At 36.9% G+C, this 27,100-nt stretch overlaps 1 protein-coding gene across 1 annotated transcript in view; it reads right to left on the bottom strand.

The window, feature by feature from the left end:
- Positions 1-554: 554 nt before the first annotated feature.
- The window catches only part of LOC122791517, a 167,343-nt gene continuing 140,797 nt past the window's right edge, over positions 555-27,100 (bottom strand). Inside the window, exon 4 of the mRNA XM_044059259.1 lies at positions 555-584. Coding sequence (XP_043915194.1) covers positions 555-584 — 30 coding nt within the window. The remainder of the gene's footprint in view (positions 585-27,100) is intronic.

Below are 27,100 nucleotides of genomic sequence, written 5' to 3'. Positions count from 1 at the left end.
ACAGGACAGGAAGGGACACTAGGGAACAGTTTAATGGGGGTCTTGATGAACTTGATTCCTTTCCAGACCCATTGGACTCTACTTTTTTAGGTCCGAGACGATCAGAAAGACTGGCCAACAAGACACGTGTTCCCTCAGACCCGGGTCCCCCACCCCATTCAACTGGGAGGGATTCTGGATGGAGAAACAGGGGAAACGGGGAGAGATAGGATGTATTCAAACTGAACACAATGGCATTGTTTCGGAATATAAGGGTTTTAAAATTTACAACTACACTGATCATGTTTTGGATGAGACATATTTCAAACTTTTTTCAAAGGGATTCAAATTTGTTAAATCTAACAGGGGAGATCTTGCTGACACATTAATTGAATTAAAGTTGTTTCTTAGGAAAATTAATCTTAGACTGTTTTATAAAAATAAATCTCATAGTGCCATTGGGCTCACTAATATTTCATTAGTGTGAAGAAGCATTTTTAACCCTCCTTTGCATCCGACTATAGCAACATTTGAAAATATTGTTACCAAGGAGATTTATGACAACTTTAACAACTTCAAGAATGGTCCAATGTGTTATAATTTATCTAGGAAAGAAGAGAAGTTGTTGAACAGTTTGAGGAATGAAAATGGTATTAGATACATGGAACCTGACAAAGGTGGGGGGTTAATGATGTTTCATCAAATAGATTACACGAATACCTTAACATCTTTATTGTCAGATGAGAACACATATTCTTCAGTGTCTTACAGTGAGATTCAGGTAGCTTACAGCAGGATCGATTCCTTATTGGAGGAATACTGGATAGAAAACAGAATAGAGAGTTCAACCTATGATTTCTTAAAACAAACTTATCCTGTTATTCCGGGGTTTTTTGGAATCCCTAAGTTACACAAATCTATTATACAACCTCCCTTTAGACCGATTGTATCGGCTAAAAGATCCAAGACACACCCCTTAGCGGTTTTTATTGACCGGTCAGTACGTCAGTTAAGAACATTGTTCTCAACCAAAAGCATTTGGTTATGGATTTTTGGGACTTTTTGGGTAAGATTGACAAAAGTTTATGGTCTGAAAGTTGTCTTTTCATCACCATAGACGTGAAAGATCTTTTTTCTTGCATTCCTAGACACAAAGGGTTTGAATTTTTTGAGGAAAGTATTTCCAGGTATTCTGATTTACCCTTGGATAGGAAATTGTTAACCCTAGAACTAATGGAGGTGGTACTAGACAACAGCTTTCTTAGTTTTGAGGGTGAATATTACAAACAAACCAGTGGCGCAGCTATGGGGGCAGCTTGTGCCCCCGCATACGCCAATCTGGTTTATTGGAATGGGAAAACAGATTTATCTTCTCAGGTCCTTTTATTAGCCATATTACAACCTATCTCCGATTTTTGGATGACATTTTTGTCATATGGGAAGGACCGGTGGAGAAGTTGGAAGAATTTATGAAGTACATCAACAATTCCACCACCTTTCTTTCCTTTACATATCAAGTAGACAACACATGTATTAGTTATCTGGACATTATGTTGAGCAAAACCAACGATGGTTTTAAGTCTCAGATTTATAGGAAACCCACCTGGTGTAACAGCTATCTCCATTTTGATAGTCAACATCCCTACCATCAAAAAAGGAGCATTGTGAAGGGGCAGGCAGTGAGGGTGGCAAGAATGACATCAGAATTTACGGATTTACATCATGAGTTTTTGTTTCTAGGTGAGAAATTCATTGAGAGAGGTTACCCTAAGAAATTGGTAGGTGAGACTTTACAGGAGGTTTACATGGGGTGGGGGACCAGATATAAACCTTTACTGGGACAATCATGGTCAGTTAGTGTTAGTCCAATAGAGGAATATAGGGATTTCCAGGGGGCTTGTGTTATTGAACACAATGGTTTTTCGGACCATGTAATCCGGATACTTCAGAATAATTGGTCCATTTTAAAAACTAACCATGAAGTTCACAGCACGGCTGGGGATGGACCACGGGTCATATATAAAGTTGGTCAGAACTTTAAGAAACTTTTTGAAAGGGGAATAATTATGTATAGACACAATGGGGGAACACATTCTTGTAGGGCATGTAGCCAATGTTCTCACATTCATCAAGTCGATCATATTATTTTAAATAATGGTTTGAACAACAAAATCAGATTTTGCAGAGGGAACTGCAGGACCAGAATGTTGGTGTATTTGGCGACCTGCTCTTATTGTCCGGTATATTATGTGGGCAAAACTGAGAGGGCACTAAGGACCAGGATCTACGAGCATATGAATAACATCAAAAATAAAAAAGAAACTAGTGCCCTCTACAAACACACCATGGTCTGCGGTTCTCCACCGGATCTTAAATTCAGTATTGTGGATTTTATTGACAGGAATATGAGAGGAGGTGATTACAAAAATCTTTTGTTACAGAAAGAAATAAGGTGGCAGCTGAGACTAAAGTCAAATATAGAACCAGGCTTAAATGAATACATTAACATCAAAGCCATTTTGTCAGGGAGATCTGATTTGGTATAATTATTAATTTTTCAAAACATCTTATAATTTACCAAATACAATATTTAGAAAATTGTCAATATGACCAATGCACATACACCTATTTTTAATTAATGTTTTGGTGGTATGAATGATTTTTGAATTATTTTCACACCATTTTTTGTACCTAATTGTTTTTTATGTATCTAGTGATGGTTTTTAAATAGTGTGTCTTGTAACTTTAAGAATTCTAGACTTAATTGATTAATTAGTTTTCAGTTTATCTTCTTTGTTACATATAAAAAGGTGGCACCAGTGAATATATTTTATCTGATGACGTTTGCTTGCAGCAAACAAAAGCGCTCATCCTGAGAATTGTAAAATAATTATTATTTTCTCCCAGTTGCGGATATCTTGTTTTATCAGTTTATTTGTGCTCCTGTGGATTTTGTACATATACAAATATATATGTCTATGTGTATATATATATATATATATATATATATATATATATATATATATATATATATATGTATGGTTCCACTTCATATCATCGAATTATCATTTCATTGAATTTCAAATCATCTAGACCAAATCGTCGAAAACTCATTTCATCGAAAACTCATATAATCGAATTTCAAATCATTAAAAACTATAAAGCAACTACAAATAACATTCCACAAAGTTTTTACTACATTTATGCAGGGGGATCCGGCCCCCACACCCCCTGTAATTAAATATACCAACTCCAAGTTCGCACTACAGTGGGGTTAGGAAATTACCTTTTTCCTCCACTGTAGTGCGACCTTGGAGTTGGTATATTTAATTATGGGGGGTGTGGAGGGCGGAGCCCCCCATATGGGGGGTACTGGGGGGGCTTGCCCCCTGCAGAAACATAGTAAACAATGCCTGGGATGTTACTTATAGTTGCTTTATAGTTTTCAATGATTTGAGATTCAATGATATGAGTTTTTGATGAAATGAGTTTTGAATTTGGTCTCGGATTTGAAATTCAAATGATAATTGATGATATGGAGTCATATATATATATATATATAGATATATATATATATATATACATATATATATATATATATATATATATATATATATATATATATATATATATATATATATATATATATATATATATATATATATATATATATATATATATATATATATATATATACAAATAGATTTCAAATTTCGGTCATATGGTTGTCTGCCATATGGTTGTCAGCATTCTGAGATTTTGACATTATGAAGTAGATATATATATATATATATATATATATATATATATATATATATATATGTATGTATATACTGTCTTTTTTCCTAAATAAGACATAACCAGAGAATAAGGCCTAACATAGTTTTCCAGGGTAGTCATGATATAAGCCCTACCCCATAAATAAGCCACAGTTAAGATCAACAGCACACTATGGACATGTTTAATTATAAAGTTGATGGTTGACATCCTTGGCCCATAAAACACTGGAGTGAGTATATATATAATTGCTGGGTGTGGGGGGAAAGCCCCCCACCTACTTTTCATTTTAAATTGTTAGCTTTCAGTGAAATGAGATTCCTAAATATAACAGCTTAGTAGGTGGGGGGCTGTGCCACCCTTACCCCCCCTAACTATTTATAGTCATTCCAGGATCGCACTACAGTGGTGAGAGGAGATATACCCTTTATTTGCTCAATACTACTTACTTTCAGTGAAATGAAATTCAGTGAAATGAGTTTCAGTGAAATGAACTTTCAGTGACTCAAAGTAGACCCATATATATATATATATATATATATATATATATATATATATATATATATATATATATATATATATATATACATATATATATATATATATATATATTTTTTTTTTTACTCCAACACATGCTTGTGGAACTATCATTAAACACACATTTATGCTGCATTAAAATAAATAAAAACACAGAAGAAGAAGATGATGCCTTAATAGCCTTAGGGGATGTTAGAGTTTTTACTATAGAGGAAAGAGAAGAAACAAGAAAGTTATGGATTGGAAGTATACTATGGAATCTGAGTAGAGAAACATGCTCAGGGATAGCTATATTATAGAGAATGGCAAAACAAATACTGAGTTATACTTTATTTAGATTAGGAAGATTAATGGCAGTTAACTTTAGATAGAAAGGTAAAGTGTTTAGACTGATAGAAATATATGCTTATGCAACATATAAAGACAGAAACTAGTTCAAGAAATGTTGGACTATATCATAGTAAATATGGATATTATAACAACAGGAGATTTTAATTCTGACTTAAGGTGGAAAAAGCAAACAGAGAAATAAGAGAAAGAAAATAATGAAAGAAATACTGAAATGTGGGGATTCAGACTTATGGAATGTGAATAAAAGTGCATCTTGCAGAGGGAAACTGATAACAGAAATGCATTATTTTTATATCTAACACTGTAAAAATACTGATAGAAGAAGTAGTAGAAATAGGTGTTTTGGATCACTGGAAAGAAAAAAAAGAACATATAACAACTAGGAGAAGAATAAAGAGAATGAATAAAAAGAAGGGATTGAGAAAGGTAAAAAATGGTATAGTGGACTTATGGAAAAATCATTTGACTATGAGAGATTTTTATAACAGCTGGTCAGAATCGTGGATAGTATATAAAGAGAAATATAAAATAATGCATTTAATCTGAGAAAATATAACAGGACAAACAGAAAAAGAAGAATATAGAGAAATACAAAAATCTATATTAGATAAACTGGATAGAAATGAGAAGGAATATTTTAGAAAAGAAGACTAGATTTATCAAAAGAATACAGGAAAAACTAAAGATTTATTACATAAACAAAAATACTTTTTACAAAGAAAAAAGGAAATATCGCCATATATGAGAAAAAAAGAAAAAGGAAGAAAGTGGCGTAATGAAATAAATGGAAAATAAAGATGGAGAAGTTGTAAGAGAATAAATAAATATTATGAATAAGGCAGTGTAGTATGTTAAATAGGTGGTAAAACGAGAGATAAAGAAAAATAATTGGAGAATGAAGCAAGTTACAGAAGAAATGAGTAAAGAATTGGAAAACAAATTACAATTGTGGATTTAGAGACTATAACGAGGAAGTAAATATGAATTCAACAGCAGAAGCAGATGATATAGGATATTTAATGCAGTAGAATGTGATACAAAGGCAAAAAGTAATTTTGGTAGAAGTGTTTAATGAATGGTTAAATAATGGAATTTGTTATGTAAAAATATATAGGGGAGTTATGACATGGTACTGAAAAAAGGAGGAGAATGAAATAAAAAAAAGAGGGTAGTAATGTTCAATTACATGGATTATAAGATATTTATAAAGATAATGTAAAAATGACTAGAACATAAATTGGAAAATGTAATGGAAGAAAGCATTTATGGGGTTAAGGGAAAAGGAAGCCAAGCATTATCAATGATAATTAGGGAAATGGCAGATGATATCAAAAAAGGGGAAAAGAAATGTAAATTAATGGTGGCTGATATAAACTATTTGATTCAATACAGCACAAAATATTATGGCAAATAATGTAAGGATATAACTGTAGTACACACATAAAAAGTATGTCAGTCAGTGTATAAAAATATTATTATGAATTTATTAAATGGTTAATTAAATGAAGCAGTTGAGATGAACAGAGGTTTAAAACAAGGATGTCAAATGAGTAGTATTTTGTTTGTAATGGCCATGAACTGTGTAGTAAAAGAAATAAATGAAAATACAGAAAAAGTTAAATATGTACTGAAAATTGGTATTTCGTATCCAAATATTATGTCATCTGCAGATTGTATAATTTTAATGGCTAGGAACAGAGAGAAAATGAAAGAGGAATTTGATATGTACATAAAAAAATGCAAGAAATTGGATTAACAATGAACAGAGAAAAATGCAAGTTTTTTTTGGAGATGAACAGGTGGAAGTAATAGAATTTGGAAGAAAGAGATATCAGTATTAGGAATAAATTTGGTGAATATATCATAATAAATGAACAATGGGAGAAATTTTTGAAAGAATTAAAAGGACTTAGTGTTATGTGGAACACATAAAGGTTATCTTATAAGGAAAAAGTACATTTAATTAGTACAATATGGATGTGAAAAAAATCATATGTAGCTAGAATTCATGTAATAGAAAGAGATTTGGGGAAACAATTTCCTGAAATAATCTTTAGATTTGTATGGGGATTTAGTCTGAATCCAGTGAAAAGAAGAGGGTTATACATGAATAAGGAAGAAGGGGGATTATGATTATTAAATGCTATAGAATATGGAATTTCATTTAATTTATAAAAGGTGCTGAAATGGATTAACAGGCAAGAAAACACATTGGTTGTAAGAGTATTAAAACAGAAATATGAAAGAGAATGGTTCTTAATGAAAATAAACAAGAAGAAAATATGGGTAAATGAAGAGATAAATATTCATCAAGAAAAACTGAAAAAATGGAAACTGAAGATAAAAGAGATAGGACAAAATATAAAGATTTGGTAGAAAACTACAATAACATAAAATTGTGACATAAATCCATGGAGAACTTTAACAGAAGAGAACGTTAGAGCTATTAACGAAACAAATAAATTGGGTATGAAAGAAATAAAGTGCTAGTAAAAGGGAACATGTTATATAAAAGAGTAACTGAAAGGACATATTTCTTTAATGAATTACAGACAGTAGAACATGTTTTTTATATAGTGTAGAAAGGTGAAAAAATGTGGGAAAAATAATAGAGGAAAAGATTATTAAAGAAATACAACATTACAATAAGATAAATATGGATATGGTACATATTTAATGAAAAATATAGTAAAAAATGTATCACAAATTTAGATAAGAATTTGCTTTATATTGTATAACCAATATGGATTGAAAGATTGAATGAAATTTTGATCAATGGAAATTGGGTAATACCAAATATTACAAGAACAATCAAATTGTGGTTGTTGTAGAAGGAGTGGAGGGAGGTGTATAGGATAATGATAATGTAACAAAAACAGGACTGAAATCAATATTTTGCGATTATGTAAGCATGTAAACAAGTAATTTTGTATTTAGTTGTATAATGGTGTTATATATAATAAAGGACCACTACTCTTTTGGATAGGTACCATGGGATCTTTTACACCCACCTGAGCTACCACCAATGCAAGCACATGGGACCTCAGTTTAATATATTATCTTAAGGATGACACATTCAGGAGTGCAGGGGTGTCCTTATGCTGCACTGCAGTGTCAGTTATCAAGCTACTTGGTGTAGGAATAGAACGCACAACCTTCTGCACCAAATGTGAGTGCACTACCTGTTGCACCACTGAAACTCTGAAACTGCACATACACTGTTGCACTGAATTTGTATCAGTTTTTATAGGGTTATATATTATTTGTGTAAGGTCAAAAAGATGTATGGCAGTAATACGTTTACTTGATGAATTACTGGTTAGAACATTGGAACAGTCTCTGTTTACTTATTCCTGTATTTATTACATTTTGTTAAGTCTGTGATGAGCCAAAACAATAACTCTTCCACAATGGGGATACTGAGGGTTAGAGGGTTTGTGAGAATGTAAATGGTAATGATGTCGATAAACTTTAATATACAAAAAAATATAAAACTAACAGTAGCAGTAAGTGGGATAGCCTAAAGTAGGTATAGATGCTTGTTTTTTATGTAATTGTCATTATTTGCATATAATACAGCTAGCTTTTTTGAGCTTCTATCTTTTCTTAGGATACTATATCCATTAGATACAATTCTAGCCTCTTTTGTTGTATATTTAAGGCAGGTTTTTGTCATAATATGAATGTATATAAATATATAACTAATGATATGTTGGTTTGTTATAATCATTCCAACTGTGGAAATATTCTGGTTTTACTAAATAAACTTCTAGTTTTGATGTGAAAGAATTTAGCAACCTAATCAGTGTTAAGATATATTTTGTAGCACAGAATGTCTGCAAATTTAATTGCTTCTTTAAAAGTCAGTTGTACTTAAATGGGGGTATAGCGATATTTGTTTATTTGTCTTAACTGTGGGTCTTTGTTGGAAAGGAATATGGCAGGTCGTTAGGAAAATGAATGTTAAGATGGCATTTGCAATATATGCATTAATGAATATCATGTATGATTTGTTGGCATTTAATGAAACATTTAATTTGATTAGAATTCAGTGACATTACAGTACTGTGTAAGACAACTGAAAGTGTGCTCATTTGTAAGGACATAAATGTTACATGAGTTGATTTGGTGATGGGATGGCAGTTACATTTCTTTTAAGACGATATTTTGAGATTAATATATATTAGTTTTAAGAATGTCATATTATAATTCTGGATCCCTAGTACAGAGGGTTGGGGATCTGACTAGGACTGAAATGTGGCAGCAGCCCCAGCTCTAGAAAGACTGGCAGGAATTGGGTGAATTTAAGGGGAATGGTCTGTTGGTCTGTCCCCATGGGATGGAGAGGATGGCATATACTCAGGAGCACACTGGGTATGTGCATTTCTAATGGTGGAGACAAGTGAAACTACCCCCCATGTTTCAGGGTAAGGGTGGTGCTGCTTAAAATGACAAAGATTTGTGGCAGTAAGGGGATATCCTTTGCTGTCAGTCTGAACACTCCACCTCACCTGTCCTTTGCCAAGTGCAAAGAGGAATAAGGTTGCAGAAGCAAAAAATCACAAACCACCCTGAATGGTTATCTGAATAATGACCCCTCCAAGCTGCCCTTCTCCCTGGTGATGAGGACCAGAGACTAGGAAGGGGCTAATAATCAACATGCAGTGGAGGCAAAGTGAGAAAAATTAATTTAATTATTATAGATATTCTTCAGATGTTTCGATCTGAATCATTGTTTTGGAGATACATATTTGCAGCAGATATCTGATTGTACAATATGGTTTGTACTTTGTAATAAAGCAGGTTTTAATGTGGCATGTTTTAGAGTTACATAGGGTAAGAAAGGAGTTTGAGGAGCATAATTTTACAGACCTGGGGGTGGCTGGTTTATGGTGTAAGAATCGAGCTAAACAAGCCACCAATTAGCTGAAGTAGTAGCCAATCAGTGCTCATTTATACACAGCAGAGATCACCATCTGCTCAGCACAGCAGCAAGAAGAAAATTGACATCAACCTAAAGTTGGTTATTTATGAAAGAAGTCAGTTACTATGGTAGGTAGAATACTGTACCTTACAGCCACTGCATTAGCATCTAATCAAAGAGTTAGGTACTACAGCTTTTCAACAATTTATACCCAGGTGGGGGAAATGTGAATAAGGAATGAAAAAAGTTATAGAATGGAAAAGAACTAATAAGCAGACTATTGTCTACTTAAATCATGGCAGCAGGGGGTCTTTGTTAAATTTTTATTTATTTAACATTTGTTTACCAGGAAGGTCTGACTTAGAATGAAGCCAATTTTCAGTGGAGGCTAGGCAGAAATGCTCCAAATGCATGTCTTTGTAACGTGGGAGGAAACCAGACCACCTAGACAAAACCTACACGAAAGCAGGGAGGACATGCAGACTCCACACAGAAGGCATTCCAGCTGAGAATCAAACCCGAGCACCTCTTGCTGTGAGGTGACAATGCAACCGCTGCACCACTGCGCCGTCCAGGTGCAAAATTGTTTCTTTTCACAATGCAAAAAAATTGACTCATTTTAGAAAGTGGAGATGACTTGAAAGGCCGAGGAAAATGTCTGTCAGCATAAAACTGGAACTATGTAAAAGAGAAAAGAAAACAGGGTTGGATAAATCATTTGGCAGCTTAGAGAAGGGCCCTTATCATGTTGTCAAACTTCTAAACATCCGAACGTCATATGGTCAACACCATATGATCGAACTTTTAAAAGTTCGAACATTTCAATGGAGATTACCGTACAGTGCAAAAATGGAAGTTTTCCATTGTCTGCATTATAGTGTGATCTTGGAGTTGGTATAGTTAAAGACCGGGGGTGTGGGGGATGCATGGGGGCTTACCCACCTGCTTAACCTTTCAAGTATGTTTTTTATGTTTTTCTTTTTTTATTTGATTTTCAAACTTTTAAGAGTTTGAACATATGGTCTCAGCCATATGGTATTCGAACTTTTAAAAGTTTGATAATCTGATACAGACACACTTAGACGAGATGTATAGTAAGACAGACTAAACAATTATAGTAATAAAACTAGGCTGCATCTATCAAAGGATTGTACAAAAAACATGCAAGTCGTTTCTATCCATAGTTAGCTGCAATATGCCTGGGACAAGAAACAAATTGTATTTCAGTCAACAAAGTGCAAAACATTTAGTACAAAGCTAATTTATCAGTAGGTATACAATATGTCATCTGCATCAGTAGCTATAAAGTCAAACAAATACAATAATCACAATAGGTCTCCTGGTAAAGAATGCACAGTGTTTCACCTACAACAATGGCTATGCGATAAAACAATTACAATAAGGAGACAAAGAAGAACACTATATCCTTAACTAGGTAAGCTAGGTAAGCTGTCCTAGCTGGGTAAGATATCCTAGCTGGGTAAGCTATCCTAGCTGGGTAAGCTATCCTAAGAAACAATACATTGTTGTTCCAACAGTCAATTCACAAATAATGGTATCTATTAAATTAGGAACAGATTCATGGGTAAAGACAAGGCTACCAGTCAGCAGACTATTACAAGCCTAGCCAACAAACAGAGGTCAGAGTCAAATCCTGTACCTTGCATCTCTGAGGTAAAACCTTAACCATCATACAAATTAAGTGCAAGACCCAAAAATGAATATCAAATATTAAGCCATAGTAATACGTCATTCAGAAATTGTACATACTAATTCTTAGGACTAAAATGACATTCAGTGTTAGTATCCTTACAAAGTGGAGGTTGTGACAGATAGTAGAGTAAAGAATGCTTGGGGCACAAATAATGCAGCAATGGGGAAGACAACCATGTGATACTTAATCAAGTATGTTAGCAATAACCTAAACTGCCCATTTCCTAAATGAAATTGTCCTTTGAGCAAATCTGAATGTTTTCTTCATTTTAAAAAAGTAAGTTAATGTACATAAAAAATAGAAGTGACCCAAGAACTCAGCACTGGGGAATACCTGATAATACTGTGTAAATTGAGGACTGTGATTGGGACAGAACACCTTTTGAAGAACCTGCCCTTCAGATAAGCACAGATCTAATTCAGTGCAATGGAGTTCATGTATAAGAAATGAGTGGTCTGTGATGACATGTATCTAGAGGGACCCAATGAAGTTTCCATCGTTCACTGAATGATAAATTATATCTGACAAGGTGAGAAAGGCGGCCTTTTTGTCATTACCTTTTGTAAGTCTATGTTGATGGCCAATGAGAAACCCACAGGCTTCAACACAGTGTTGTAAATAGCATAGTACCACCTTTCTAGAATTTTGGGGAGTGGGGGTATCAGTGAAATAGGGCTGTAAGATTACAGTAGAAAGAGTGATGACTGATTGGGGTTAAGGACAATATTGAAAAGTTTTCATAGTTCTAAAAAAAAAATCAGTTGAAATATTTTTTTTTTTAAATATGTGCTAAAATGGAAGGGCAATAAAGTTATTAGAAACTGTGATGAACCTGAGAAATTGCCAACTGGTTCATGTTTGCCACAGATAGTTTTATTTGGTTTTGTTGATTGTAGCTAATGTAATTGATGTAAGTAAAAATTCAGTTCCATATTCAAAGGTGGACTAAATAGAAATATTAGGTTTTGCCTCACGAGCGTCAGAGTATGATAAGGCTGATAAATGTGAAAAAAGATGTTTTGCAAATGCATTCACCATTAGATTTAAATCAGATGTTGGATTTTAATTTAGAAAAGTTGGGGCTATAGATGAAGAAGTACCTGAAAGCCTGTTAATTTCTTTCTGGAAAGTTTTGGGATTTCCAAGGAGATCTTTCACATGTTTGATAAGGTACCATACTTTTGATCTGTCAGGTGTTTACAAAATTTTCTTAGCAAAGAGCAAGCTTCATTATTTGCAGAAAGTTTAGCAAGTGTACATTTCCTCCATGCTGATTTCCAAGCACACAGCTCAATCTCAGTTCTTGTAGTAGCCAAGAAGAGGGTTGTCTTCCATCGTTATGATTTTGGTTGCAAAATGTACCTATTCTGACAGGTTAAAAGAATGCTTATGAGATACAAGGGCAATGTTATAGTCTTACTACTGTAAAACTGGAGACCTGCCCATATATGCTAATTTAGTTTAAAGAAAAGGCTATGTATCTTTCTTCAGGATATAATAAGTTATGGTTTTATGTGTGGTGCTGGCTAAAAAAGTGGTCTGCATTATCCAGTGGTGGTTGAAGTGGTGTGCCTTTGTGAAGGGTGGAGAATCTCAAAGGCTGATTTGTATGTAACCAGTCTAACGAGATATGCTGACCACAGAAAGTACTAGACTGGGTAGGTTTACTGGCTATTTGGAGGCATGTTTTGCCAGAGTGTGTGTATTATGGCCAAAACTCATCCCTTTATCAAATGGAGACTGAAGTTGCCCATTAGCAGTGAGTTTTTATTAGTAAGTTTAACAATTTCTATAATTACATCAGCAGCTCCCTGTTGTGAAATTATCGGGGGCTGTTATACTGATCCAAAGATTAGCTTGACTTATGAGGCATTCAGCAACAAACAATTCAGTTGAATTTATGTTTTTCAGTACTGGGAGAGTTTGCAGTACCAGAGCAGTGATGTTGTCCTTTACTAGAAGACATTCTCCACAGATGTAAGGCAAGGTGACCAACAGTCCCAGTTTTTCCAGGACAGTCCCGGTTTGGAAGTCTCTGTCCTGGAATCCCAAACATTGTCTTTGGGACACAGAAATGTCCCAGTTTAGACCGCTCAGTCTGAATGATGACCTGGCTTCCTGGGGCAGCCAATCCCACTGCTTTCCCTTCCTAAGCAGCTCTAGGGACTTTGTGATGTTTTTGGGGATGTCATTGGGTATGGGGTAAGGGCAGATCCTGGCAGGAGCCTTCCATGCTCTGCCGCCATCCATCAGTCATTCCTCCAGGACTTCTGTCATGGGGAGCTCTGCCTGAAACCACTCACTCAGACAGGAGGCTTCAAGGCCCCACACCCATCTTTCAGCGCACCCTTACTGACTTCTATCAGGGCCAACCTCTACAGGCCTCCCCTTCGACCTGGCCAAGAGACCTTCCCCAGCCATGGCCCTCCCATGTCAAGGGACTCCGCCACCACCATGTCTCTTGCATGCTGCCAAATCATGCCGGATCACTCATGCCCTTGGCCCTTCTCAGGGGAGCTTCCCTCTGTTCCCGTCCGCCCCTGCTGAACTCCCCTCGACCACTGAGGGGCAGATCCGCTCTCATGAAGGCTTCATAGTCCCCCTGCTTTCCCATCCAGAGCAGCTGTGGGGACTTTGAGATCTTTCAATGATGCCATTGGTTATGGGGGTGAAGTTGGATACCTTTGCCCCAGCAGGAGCTCTCCAGACCCCTCTGCCATCCGCCCTGGTGCTTCCTCAAGGACTTCCATCATGGTGAGCTTTGCCTGATCCCTTTCACCCAGGCAGGAGCTCGCCCAGCCCTGCCAGTATTTGCCTCTTTACCCCATTCTGACTTCCTTCCCAGAGGGGACATGGTCCATACTCCCTCACCCAGGTGGGAGCTGTCCTGTCCCAGTCACTTTCCACCTACCATGCAGGAATTGTTCTGCCTGCAAATATATACATAGCTGTTCATCTTTTATACATCCTTCTTCAGGTTTTACTATTGATATAGATTTCTATGCAGATTGCAAGACAGTTAACTTGGTTTATTTTGCTTTCTGTCACTCTTGTTATGTTTTTTATGTAGGTAAAATGAAAAGATGCTTTAGAGATAGGATCCTTGAGCATCAGAGAGATATAAGAAATAAAAAAAGACAATAATGCTCTAGCTCTACATATTATGAATTCTGACTGTAAACTTGAGTTTAGATTTTTTGTCCTTCAAGTTTTAGATATAGGTTTGAGGGGTGGGGATTATTTGAATTGTACTGAAACAGCTGAGCAAAGATGGATTTTATTGCTTAATGCTGAAATATCACCAGGTTTAAATAGTGTCTCTACATTAAAACCATTTTTAAAAGGGCGACCTTTGAAACATTAAATAATAACATGTATTTTTATATGATATATTTTTATATATATAACAGTTTCCATTTTACTTACATTTAATAAGGCGTATTTATTGAACATAATTTCATTGTATTTATTGTTTTTTATTGCTGTATGACATCACTATATTATGTGCTTTTCTATTGGTTAGATATTTTTATTTAAATGACAGTAGAATCATTAACTGTTGTCTGATGAAGCGGTGTGTTCATCGCAAAAGTGCTCACCAGTTATTTTATTATTAAAATTTTGCATTACAGTCTTGTTTGGTCAGCACTTTATTTTATTTCAGTTTGTACTTTTTGTAAGATACCAACCTTCACCCTACATCTGTGTTTTTTACTTTATCACTTTTCACCTCTGTCTCCCTTCCAAACTTCCATTGGGATGGACCCCCTCCAGGCTTAAACTTTTACCCAGGAGAGAGGGCTCTTTTCCAGAGTTACATATCTCCTGACTGCTGCCAAATCATGCAGTGTCGCACATGCTCTTGGAGCCTCTCAGGGGATCTTTCCAGCCTCATGGAACTCTGCTGGGCCACAAAGCCTCAGACAGTCCCGCATCCAGAGTTCTGTGACACTGGTTCTCCCCTCTGCCTTGCACCTAGGGCTTTATAACTCACAGGGGAGATAGTCCTGGGTCCCCCCATCTCTGCGCAATTTGCAGCCCACCTCATTCTCTCTCCCCATAGTGCCAGGCACTGACAAATGTGTATCACTTCAAGCCTCCTGGCATGTGGCCTCTTGCCTCCTGGGTGGTGCCATTCACAGAGTGGCATCCCCACAGTGCCGGATGAAGGATGGGAGGCCAACCTGCTGGCCCCACTTAGAGATGAAATGGTGGCTCTATCTCCACTCCCATGGGGGCAGGGAGAATGGGATTGCAGACCTGGCTTCTCTGGGCAGCCCTCAAGTGTCCCAGTTTAGGTCCTGTAACAAAATGGTCACCTTGATGTAAGGTGGAAATATATGCAATGGTTTAAACCAAATCATAGTTATTCCAACAATATTGTGTCTGGTGTAGCTGAGCCAGATTTCAAAGTCTGCAGAGTTATTTATTCTTTGTATGTAGGTATAGGCACTCCTGAAACTTGACAAGCTCACTAACCTGGTTAAAAAGTGGGAATTAAACATACCTCTCATCCTTTTAGCACAAGTAATATGAACAAAGACAATAATAATGGGGGTGTGTCTAAGGATCCAAAATCAGGGACAGATTTTAAATACTGCTCTTACAAAATTATAAACATGATAGAGTAGCAGGGTTTGGATTTGCATGCCTTTTCTGAATGATAGTAATTCTGAAACTAAAATGTCTTTTATTATTTTGTGACTTCAGTCTTCATTAGTTTACCAGAAAACCACAGATTTTATGCAAAGTATGCAATCGGTCAATCAATGTCAGTCAGTCGATCAATCAATCAGTCAACCAATTCTCTGCTTAGTTACAATATGCATCATAACTGCTCCTAAACTGCTGGTGATTTTTTGTTTCATTACAATAGTAAATTAAATTGCTTCATTCTGGCTCAGATGTAATAAAGCATTTCAAACACTTAAAAAATTCTACGGTTAAAGCTAAAAGTGTCCTTCATTAAAGGGTGCTGCTCTCTCACTTATTCCAGTCATACATTATTATTCAGTGATAGTACTGTAATTAACTTCAAGAATGGTGTCAGAATGGATTTGATTTATTAAACAAAGTAATACATTCTTGAGTAAAATAAGGCCTACTTTTTGATACTCTCAATTTCAAAATCTGTTAAATTTTTACAAATTCATTATTTATTAAATTTTAAAACAGAGCAACTCCACAAACATGAGAGAATGTTCATAAATGAGAAACTACCATTTAGGGTATATTCAGGGTTACAAATGTGTCTTTCTCATTGTGACAGCATTTCTTAAAACTGATCAGATTCATTAAACTTCATAACATTTCTGGTTCGATAAAAATGTCTAAGTTCATAAGTAGGTATTAGGCAGTGAGTTTGCAGGCCATTTATAGCCCAGCCAGTTCATCCAACATCACAAATTTTCTCCTGCCTTGAGAAGAAACTCACAAAATATGCTCAGGGAGGATTTTCAAATCCCACCCATCAGGATTGGTCTTAACTGTAGCAAGGGTTCAAACTTCATGTGCATAGGCAGTTTATTTAAGAGGTGTGGGTACATTGTGGTGAGTCTATCGTGTTGATGGGTCCTGTAAATTTGTTGGTAGAAACTAAAATCTTTTATGCATGTGCTTGAGGAGCAGGTCATTTTATGAAGACAAAGGTCAGGAAGAGTTAGATTTTTCATGGAGCAGAAGACTAAAACAGGTCACCATGAGTTAATCTCAGAACCATATTTGGGGTCATCTAATGGGATGGTCACTGATCTGGCACATCAGCTGTACAGGTGAAGAGCAAAAAAAAAAACAAAGTGTCCACTCCCTTAGTCTGGCACTACAAGCCAGATCAACACCCTACCTCCCTTAGCCTGGAGGTCCCACCCAGATTCCCACCCCCTCAGCTCTTCATTTGAAAAGCAAAAAAAAAAAAAAAAAGACAGTTGCTGTTTTTGTAAACTGTAGGAATCTAATGGCTGCATATTCTGCAAACAGCTTGCTACATATTGCTGCACACAAATTTCTGCAGTGCTGAAATTTCTTACATTACAGTCATTTAGAAATGTCAGTACAGAAAAAAGAATGCAGGAAATGCACTACTTAATCATACTCCAACATCTTGCACCCAGGGCAGCTGCACCTTTGGCCCCGCCCCTGCTGCTCTTATGAGCAGTCTGTAGGAAACAGTTTCGAGGGAAAGGATGGCTAATCATTGACAGACTATGAAAACGGTGAGAAATGTGGCCTGTAAAGTTTTTTGTTTGTTCTTAGTGTGTGTGTGTGTGTGTGTGTGTGTGTGTGTGTGTGTGTGTGTGTGTGTGTGTGTGTGTCTGTGTGTGTGTGTGTGTGTGTGTGTTCAGGAATCTCTGTGGTCTTCATATTGTTTGACAATTAATTGCTACAATTTATGCCATACTCTAATCACTGAAGCAAGTGCATAAGCCATCACTGAGAGCAGTATCTCATTCCATTTCTGGTACAAAAATAAATACAAATTCTGCTCTAGCAACTGATTGGCATCTGCCAATCACACCCCTTAAAGGAAAACTCTGGGCTCAACTATGGTTTAACTCAACCGCGAGTCTTTTTCTTTCCCTGTAAACTCATCCCAGGCATCAGTAGTTAGCAGAACACAAAAAGCAGTTTGTCAGTTCTACATTTCTGCCTTTCCGTAGCATAGGGCAGGAAAGCCCATCCCCCATCCTTTATCGCATTCTTTCAGGTGGAGTTAGTCCCTACCTTCCTGACGTACCTTCGACACAGTCAAATCAGTAGTCCTCTCTCATCCTGATCCTCCCACACTGTGACATCACCATTCTGAAGCGTGGCCCACTTATCAACTTCACGTAAAACTTGTTGTGGAACTCTATTCCATCCACTGTTTCCATCCGGAGCAAAAACATCATTGTATCAAGGCATTTTTCCAGCAAGACAACACAGCAGGCAAAGTCCGTTCAACACACACAGAATATCCAAAATTTGTTTCAGTAAGTTAGACTGCATTAAACTATCGTCCCACAATTCTGCGCTTCTCTGCTTCTGCATTATCATGTTGCTGCAAATTTATTTTTAGCTATGTAGAATTTTTGTGATCCAGTTCGTTGGTCTCTGACTACCCTGTTGCAGTGTGTGCATGTATGTGCTTGAGAAGTATTTCTGTTTGCATGTGTGCAACTGAATGCATGTCTGAAAGCAGTATGTATTTCTGGGTGCACGCAGAGCAAGTTGTGTCTGAAAAACCAGTGAGTGTGTCTGTGTTTTTCGAAATGCAGAACTCAGGATGAATGTGTGTGCCTGAAAAAAGAGCTGCGCATGCTTGTGTGTGAGAGAGTTAGTGATGCATGAGAGTAGGGTTGCCACCTTTTCAGCAGGTCAAAGTGGGACATGGGGGTGTGGCCAATATGATACTGGCCACACCCTCTACTAAGACGTCACCACAGGAGCGGTGAAGGAGATGCTGTTATGGGTATGACGGATGGCTGCTGGAGTGGCTAGCTAGCTGGCTGCTGGAGTGGCTGGTTGCCTGGCTGCTGGAGTGGCTAGCTGGCCGGCTGCTGGAGTGGCTAGCTGAATGGCTGGCTGGTTGCTGGAGTGGCTAACTGGTTGGTGGGAGTAGCAGCTGGATGGATGAATGACTGGATGGATGGCTGGCTGCATGAATGGATGGATGGATGGCTGGGTGAATGGATAGATGGCTGACTGGATGAATAGATAGATGGCTGGCTGGATGGATGGCTGGCTGGCTGGATGGATGGATGGCTGGCTGGTTGGCTGGCTGGACATCTGGATGGATGGCTGGCTGACTGGATGGATGGCTGGCTGGCTGCATGAATGGATGGCTGGCTGGTTGAATGAATCAATGGCTGGCTGGCTGCATGAAGGGATGCATGGCTGACTGGCTGGCTGCATGAATGGCTGGCTGGTTGGAAGAATGGCTGGCTGGCTGCATGAAGGGATGCATGGCTGACTGGATGGCTGCATGAATGGCTGGCTGGCTGGCTGGTTGGAAGAATGGCTGGCTGGATGAATGGATGGATGGCTGACTGATTGGTTGCATGAATGGATGGCTGGCTGGCTGGCTGGTTGGAAGAATGGATGGATGGCTGACTGGCTGGCTTGTTAGAAAAAAAAAAATCTCGTTTTTTTTTTTTTTAAAGCGGCTGTAGAAGCGCTTAAAACAAAGCGCTCCTATAGCTGCAATCCTTGCAGGGCTCTTCCTGCCCCAATCCCCATCCCTTTCATGAATTTCAGCCAATTGCTGCACGAATTACAGCACCCAGACCTAACAAGCAACAGCTTTGCCTGCAGGTCCGGGTTGGTGATGTAACTGAATTGCCATGGAAAATCCGGAAGTAATTGCGGCTTTTTCATGGCAATTCAGTGCGATTGAAAAGCGGGACTTTTCAAGTCCCACTACTTTCCACAGCGGGCAACGGAATGAGGCAGCTCAACCCATGAGTGTCCCGCTGACAACGGGATGGGTGGCAACCAAACATGAGAGAATGAACTGTGTTTGTGTGTGTGTGTGCGTGTGTGTGTGTGTGTGTGTGTGTGTGTGTGTGTGTGTGTGTGTGTGTGTGTGTGTGTGTGTGTGTGTGTGTGTGTGTGTGTGTATGTGTGTGTGTGTGAGTTTAAGCAGAATGTTTGCGTGTCTGTGAGCATGAGAGATGGGGGTGAGTGTAATGTATCTGGCAATCTACTTAGGGTGCCAGCAAGAGGAACATCCTTTTGTTTTGTTTTTTTTCTTTACATAAATGATGGAGCAGGGGGGTGTAAAGCTAACTGTAATAAGCCAATCGCTTACAGTGTATCGATCGGCTTATTGCTGTGGAGTCCATTTTATTTTTGCCTTGGATTCTTGTTTAGGGTCATGGTGCTGCCGTTTAATGGCAGAGCAGAGGGCTGTACATGTAACTGTAATAAGCCGATCGCTTACAGTCTGCCGATCGGCTTATTACTGTGGAGTCAGTTTATTTTTATTTTGTTTATTTCTTAGCATTCGGTTACTTGCTGAGGCCTCATGGTGCTGCCGTTTAACAGCAGAGCAGAGGGCTGTACATCTAGCTGTAATAAGCCGATCGCTTACAATGTATCGATCTGCTTATTACTGTGGCGTCCATGTTGTTTTTTTTTTTTTTTTTGCCTTGGGTTCTTGTTTTGGGGTCATGGTGCTGCCGTTTAACGGCAGAGCAGAGGGCTGTACATCTAGCTATAATAAGCCGATTGCTTACAATATATCGATCGGTTTATTACTGTGGAGTCCGTTTTTTTTTTTTTTGCCTTGGATTCTTGTTTTGGGGTCTACATTGTATGGCTATAAATGCAATCATATTTTAATTGGTTTCTATGGAAACAGTTTTTTTAAATACAAATTGAAGTGTAATTGTTATTAGTATAGGTGTCTACTTTTAAAAGTGATGTACCTTCCTCTATTTAAGAAAAAAACATCCATGTATTTAGTCACCAAAATATCTTTTTGCAAGAGAGACTAAATTAAGAACATTGATAAATGTAATAATAATCACTAAAACAGTGTTACCCATCCCGTGTAGCTGGGTTGGTGAAAGACCCTTTTCAGTTACAACCCTGACTACAGGCAAGGGCAACATCATACACTGATCATTCGCATACAACCATTGATCATTTACTTTTAATACATGAGACACTTAGTTTATGAAATCATATACAGTTATGCATAGAGAGTGTTTACATTTGTTTTTATCAACAGATTATGTTTTTTACATGTAGCAAAAGAAGGAGCAAGCATAGTCTAATAAGAAGAGTGAAAATATTAGAAGAGACTAAAGCAGAAGAATGAAATGAGTGGAAACGATAAAATGAATAGGTGTTGTGGGGGGGGCTAGGGATCTAGTGAAGATTTGTTTGGCATATTGTACATTTCTAAGGATCTTTAAGTTGAATGGACTGCAAATTTAGCTGGGAAATAAATTCCATATAGGACCCATTGTGGAGGATAATCGTTCATGGAACATTGTGTAAAGGGAGTTCATTAAAGAAAGTTAGAAAAAGAGGTATGCAGACAAAAACGTTAGTGCCTTTAGCATATTGAGTGTTTGCTAGACTACCAGGAGGGGGCAGAAGTCAGAATTTAAAATTTTGCACATGTTGGTATAAAAGAGGAAGAAGCCTCACAGCAAGAGGTTCTCCGGTTCGATCCTCGGCTGGGGTGCCTTCTGTGCGGAGTCTGCATGTCCTCCCTGTGGTCGCGTGGGTTTCCTCCGGGTGCTCCGGTTTCCTCCCACATCCCAAAGACATGCTGCAGGTGGATTGGACACTCTAAATTGGCCCTAGGTGTGCGTGTGAGTGTGCCTTCTGTGGAAGGTTGGGCGCCGGGCTGGCAACTCGACACCGTAAAACTCCACTGCCATTCAATGTGCGGACAAGGTGATCCGCTGTGGCAACCCCTAACCGGGAAAAAAACGAAAGAAGAAGAAGAGGTATAAAAGAGGAAGAAGTTCCTATTATCTGTAATGGAAATATAACAGCAGAGAATGGAATAAATGGTGGTGAGTAAATTGGGTTACTGTATAACTAAAATGGCAGCTCTTACGTAACATTTTTGGAAGATGTTAGTAGTGTGGCAATCTTCTACTGGCACGCCCACACAGACATACACACATGTGAACAAGTACACACCCGTACCCTCCTTGTTTATCAATGTATATTTCAGACTCCATATGAAAATAAATAAATACTGATATTACTTTATCAGTATTAGTACTTTTGCATTCTGTATGTATGTATTTTAAAAAAGTAATTTGTTCATTGTTTGTAACATTAGACATTTTTATATACGTCTTATAATTCTTTTGTCAATAGCTTTTCTCACTGGGCTTCTACTGAAATTATGTCTAATACCTATGTTGAACTTTGCTGGTAGCCAAATGCAAACAAACAAATAATAATAAATCACCAAGAGAATAGAAGTGACAGATACATTACATAATGATTCTAACATTATGGAATAAACTTCCCATCTTATGAGAAGCATTATGTCATTAACTTTCTTCAAAACTAACCTTGACATATATATGGGAAGTAGAAAGTACCATTATGAGATTATGGCATTTAACCTTCTTGAAGGCTAGTAGTTCATGAACTTTACAAGCAACCCTGTGAACATAAATAAATAGTTGTTCATTTGATTTATAGTTTGTGTAGTCTAAATCAGTTCCTTTCCATATAGCTGAGAAAGAAAAGCAGATAGCTAATAAACATGAATGTTTGAAAGAACAGTTATACATTGATACACATTTCAAAAATATGCAATCACAGTGTATAAGCAGTGAAATGCGAGTCTTTCCTGGGAGACTTTGTTTCACTCACATACAAATGCTTCAAATAATAGTCTTCGAGTGGACATGCCTCCTTTAATCTCTTGTAAAGGATAGTTAGTAAGCAAATGCTTTTTCAATAAGATGTGAAAGCAAATAAAATAAAAATAAATCTCACACATGCACAAACAAAATGCTATACTCTGTGAGGGTTTGACTTTAGCTAACTTAACTTAAGATTCACATTTCAGTGTACATGCAGTGTTACAGTGACATTAGGACATCCATGAAGACATAATTCTAAGACTAAGATGGCTACAGTTGCACATTACATTTATTAAGGAGGATGCATTTTGCACTTGTATTCCCTCCATACAGTTTATCAATAATGTCAAAATATCTGTGTATGTTTGTGTGCATGTATGTGTATGTGTATATACACAATATATGTGTGTGTGTGCTTAAGTGGGTCTATGTCAGAAACTTGAGTTTTCAGAAATGCAAAATTCATATTGTTGAAATGATATGACTGAGTTTCTGAAAACTCGAACTTCAAAATACAAAAATCTACCTACACCCCCTGCATACTACATATACCAACTCCAAGATTTCACTACACTGGCAGAAAGGGTAAATTCCCCGATCTGCACTGTTCCTCAATCTCCATTCAAAATCTGTCCAATAATCAATGCTAGGTGCTGATATAGTTCCACCAAAGGCACATACAAACAAAACAAAGCAGAAAAATCCTGGAAGAACACCGCTGGATGCCACAAATTAGTAAAATAAAAACTTTTAATAAAAACTTGTGCAGAACAGATAAGCTCTTTCGGGTTGGTAACCCTTCATCAGATGAAAAACAATGATGATCAATCAATGATGTCATCCCAGTGAAACCCACCCTGAAAAATAGGCGGGTATTTTACTAGATGCTGATTGGAAGATAGTATGTTTAAATTGTGAGCTTTGATGTCTGTTTTTCATCTGATGAAGGGTTACCAACCCGAAAGCGCTTATCTGTTTTGCACAAGTTTTTATTAAAAGTTTTTATTTTACTAATTTGTAGCATCCAGCGGTGTTCTTCCAGGATTTTTCTGCTTTGTTCCATTCAAAATCTTTGAGATTTCAGAAACTCAATCATATAGTCTCGACCATATCAGTTTCATGTTTCTCAAAACTTGAACTTCTGATAGGGACCCATTTAAATGTATCTATCTCTATATATAGATATAGATATAGATACAGATATAGGTCTCTGTCAGAATCTCAAGTTTTCAAAAACTCAAAATTCACATTGTTGAGATGATATGATCGAGTTTCTGAAAACTTGAACTTCAAAAAAAACAACAAAAAAATCTACCATTTTTCTACATTTTTGCAGAATGTGGGGGGGGGGGGCTGCAACCCCCTCATCCCCTGCATATTTTATATACCAACTCCGAGATTACACTGCAGTAGGCAAAAGGATAAATTACCCAATCCTCACTGTACTGTGGTCTCCATTCAAAAGCTTCCAGTTTTCAGAAACTCAATCATATAATTTCGACAATATAATTTCAAGTTTCTGAAAACTCGCATATGTTTTAGAGTCTATATTAAATAAGAAAATGCTTAAAAAAGTGAATGCTTATTCATCTACCCTAGTTCAGTGAACGCTGAAAATGCCGAACACTTGGAACAGCGATTTCTTTTTTCCCCCAGTGAAAAAAATTGCTGTTCTGCAAAAAATAAATAAATAAATAAATAAATAAATAAAGTGTGTTCGGTGATAGTGGATTCGGACTGTTGGACTTTCATTCAACAGTCCTAGATATATATATATATATATATATATATATATATATATATATATATATATATATATATGTATATATTATATTTTATATATATATATATATATATATATACATATATATATATATATATATATATATATATATATATATATATATTTATTGAAGTATCAAAGTGCATAAGCATCAAAACATAAGGTCATCAATGACAACTCTTCAAGGCTACACTTACCAAAAAATGCAACGCATCAAAAAAAAAAAAAAAAAAAAAACAGTTGTAAAAAGAAAACAAACAGTCTCTTTTTACAATCAACCCTTCTCCTAAACCAAGGCAGATTTTTCTGAATGCCTCAATATAGTTATGGAAAGAGTTTTTCCTAAGGCCAAGTGTAGGGTTGAAGCTGGTTAGCACAAATTGGAAAGAATAGGCAGGAGGAATTCATTAATTTGTGTTAACCCATTCCTAAGTTTGTCCTTATCCCAACCCCAAACTTACACTTTCTCTTAGCAAAAATCCTTTATATAACACCAGCAATACACGTAACACTGAGACATACCTCATATATAGTAAGATAAAGTGCAATTCTATATCTAACCCATTCCTAGCTGTTAGTCTAATTCTATCTGCAAATACTCCTAAATACACTACCACCCTTAATGCCAAAACTTTTGACATCTGAACATTTCATCATTAAAAAACCCATTTCACCCACTCACATTCAATCTTCCACAGTTCAACATCTGTAGCACTTGAGAAAGAGTCATTCTGTCTGTCTGTCTGTCTCTCTCTCTCTCTCTCTCTCTCTCTCTCTGTGTATATATATATATATATATATATATATATCTGTACAGAAAGAGGGAGACAAACACCCACATACATATACCTCACACACAGAATTAATGAGACTGTGTATAATATTCTTTTAGAGTATAGCCAGTCACATTTATGTGGCCCGTTCAGGACTACCTGGGTTAAAATATCTAAACTGTGTTCAAATTAAAATGTAATGGATATATAAAAAGAAATTGGAAAGCAGGAATTATTAATTAAAACATGGGCTCTGACCAAGTTATTTTTTCAGCTAATAATCTAGATGGGGAAAAAATTAAGGCACTAGAAGCCTGGATAGGGACCATTATAAAAAAGAGTTAAAATACTGGTCTCTTGATTCTGTGGTTCCCTTTGAAGTCTTAATACATATAAATTGGTTCTCTTAATTGTATGGCAATTAAACATAAAAAAACAACATTAGCATTACTTCTGGGAATACCACATTTTGAATGCAGAGTAAAGCTTTACTGAAGTAGATATGTTCATCTTGAGTGATAAAGTTAGGCCTCGATTTCAGTGAAGAAATATCAATCTGTCATAAAAAAATGATAAATATGTATTATTACTTCAGCTTCTATTCTGAGAATCCTGATTAAATGTGTAATATCTATTACTGCATCCATTTTGTTACAGCAAAAGAAAAGTAAAAAACAGGCCATATTCATCACTCCCAAACTGAAGCCACGGTGGTACAGCGGTAACGTTGTTGCCTCACAACAAGGTTATCCCGTTCGATTTTCGACTGGACCACCTTCTGTGTGGAGTCTGTATGTCCTCCCCATGGTCGAGTGGCATTCGAAAGACACGCGTGAATGGGTGTGCCTTCATTGAAGGTTGGGTGTCGGGCTGGCACCTCGGTACCATAAAAATCGACTGCCAATCATTAGCGGACCGGAGTTCCGCTGTGGCGACCCCTAACCGGGAAAATCCGAAAGAAAAACAACATTCATCACTCCCACAGCTGACATTTTCTATAAAGGCCGCAGGTTTGAATTAAAAGCAAGGGTGGTCTATAATGTATGGCTGTAAATGCAATTATATTTTAATTGGTTTCTATGGAGGCAGTTTTTTTTAATACAAACCAAAGTGTAATTGTGATTTGTATAGTTGTCTACTTTTAAAAGTGATGTATCTTAGCTGTATTAAATTCCTCTAATTAAGAAAAAAACACCCATGTATTTAGTCACCAAAATATCTTTCTGCGAGAAACTAAATGAACATAGATAAATGTAATAACAATCACTAGAAAGAGAGAGAGGGAGAGAGAATTTTTATTTTGTGGTCCAGTTCTGACCAGTCTGATCATTTAGCCTTCTTCTGCATCCTCAATAATCCATACATTTCTCCAGAAGTGAGAATGCTGTAGCTCATTTGTTCCCCTTGGGGTAAGAGTTGAAAGCCAAAAATGCTGTCATTTGTTGTGGGGATCGGTACTTTATGATTTTACCCTAGTCCTTTTTGAGTTCTGCATCACACATGTATCTGAGAATGCATCTGTAGTTCTACACGTTGTTCCCAGTTTTCAGTGGCCTATGCAGCTTATGTAAGAGTGGATACCAGTACTTCCTTTGGACTAAGTGTAGACCATTCTTTCCTTGGAGGGCAAGCCAGCATTAGTCAGTCCACTCCCAGCACCCAATGTCTGTTACTGCTGCACCAGAGTTGTTAGTTGAACATTACATGTTCAGATCAGACTTGGGGTTTTATCCCTCTACGCTACTGAGGTATATGCAGATCTTCAGTAAATGAGGAAGGCACTTTCTCAGAATTACACAATGCAGTGGTGTAACTGATAGGAATCAATGCCAGGAATCATGTTTTTAGATGTTTTTAGATGTAGATTTGTGCTTAGGATTATGCTGACTTTATTGTTCTGAGTTTTGTAAATTTCTCCCACATCTGGACATCAGTGAGTCT

Source organism: Protopterus annectens, chromosome 17.part0, assembly GCF_019279795.1.
Source record: "Protopterus annectens isolate FY-2018-M chromosome 17.part0, PAN1.0, whole genome shotgun sequence".
Taxonomy (NCBI): Eukaryota; Metazoa; Chordata; order Ceratodontiformes; family Protopteridae; genus Protopterus; species Protopterus annectens.
The sequence above is the reverse complement of the archived record's forward strand: the minus strand, read 5'-3'. Positions and strand labels throughout refer to the sequence as shown.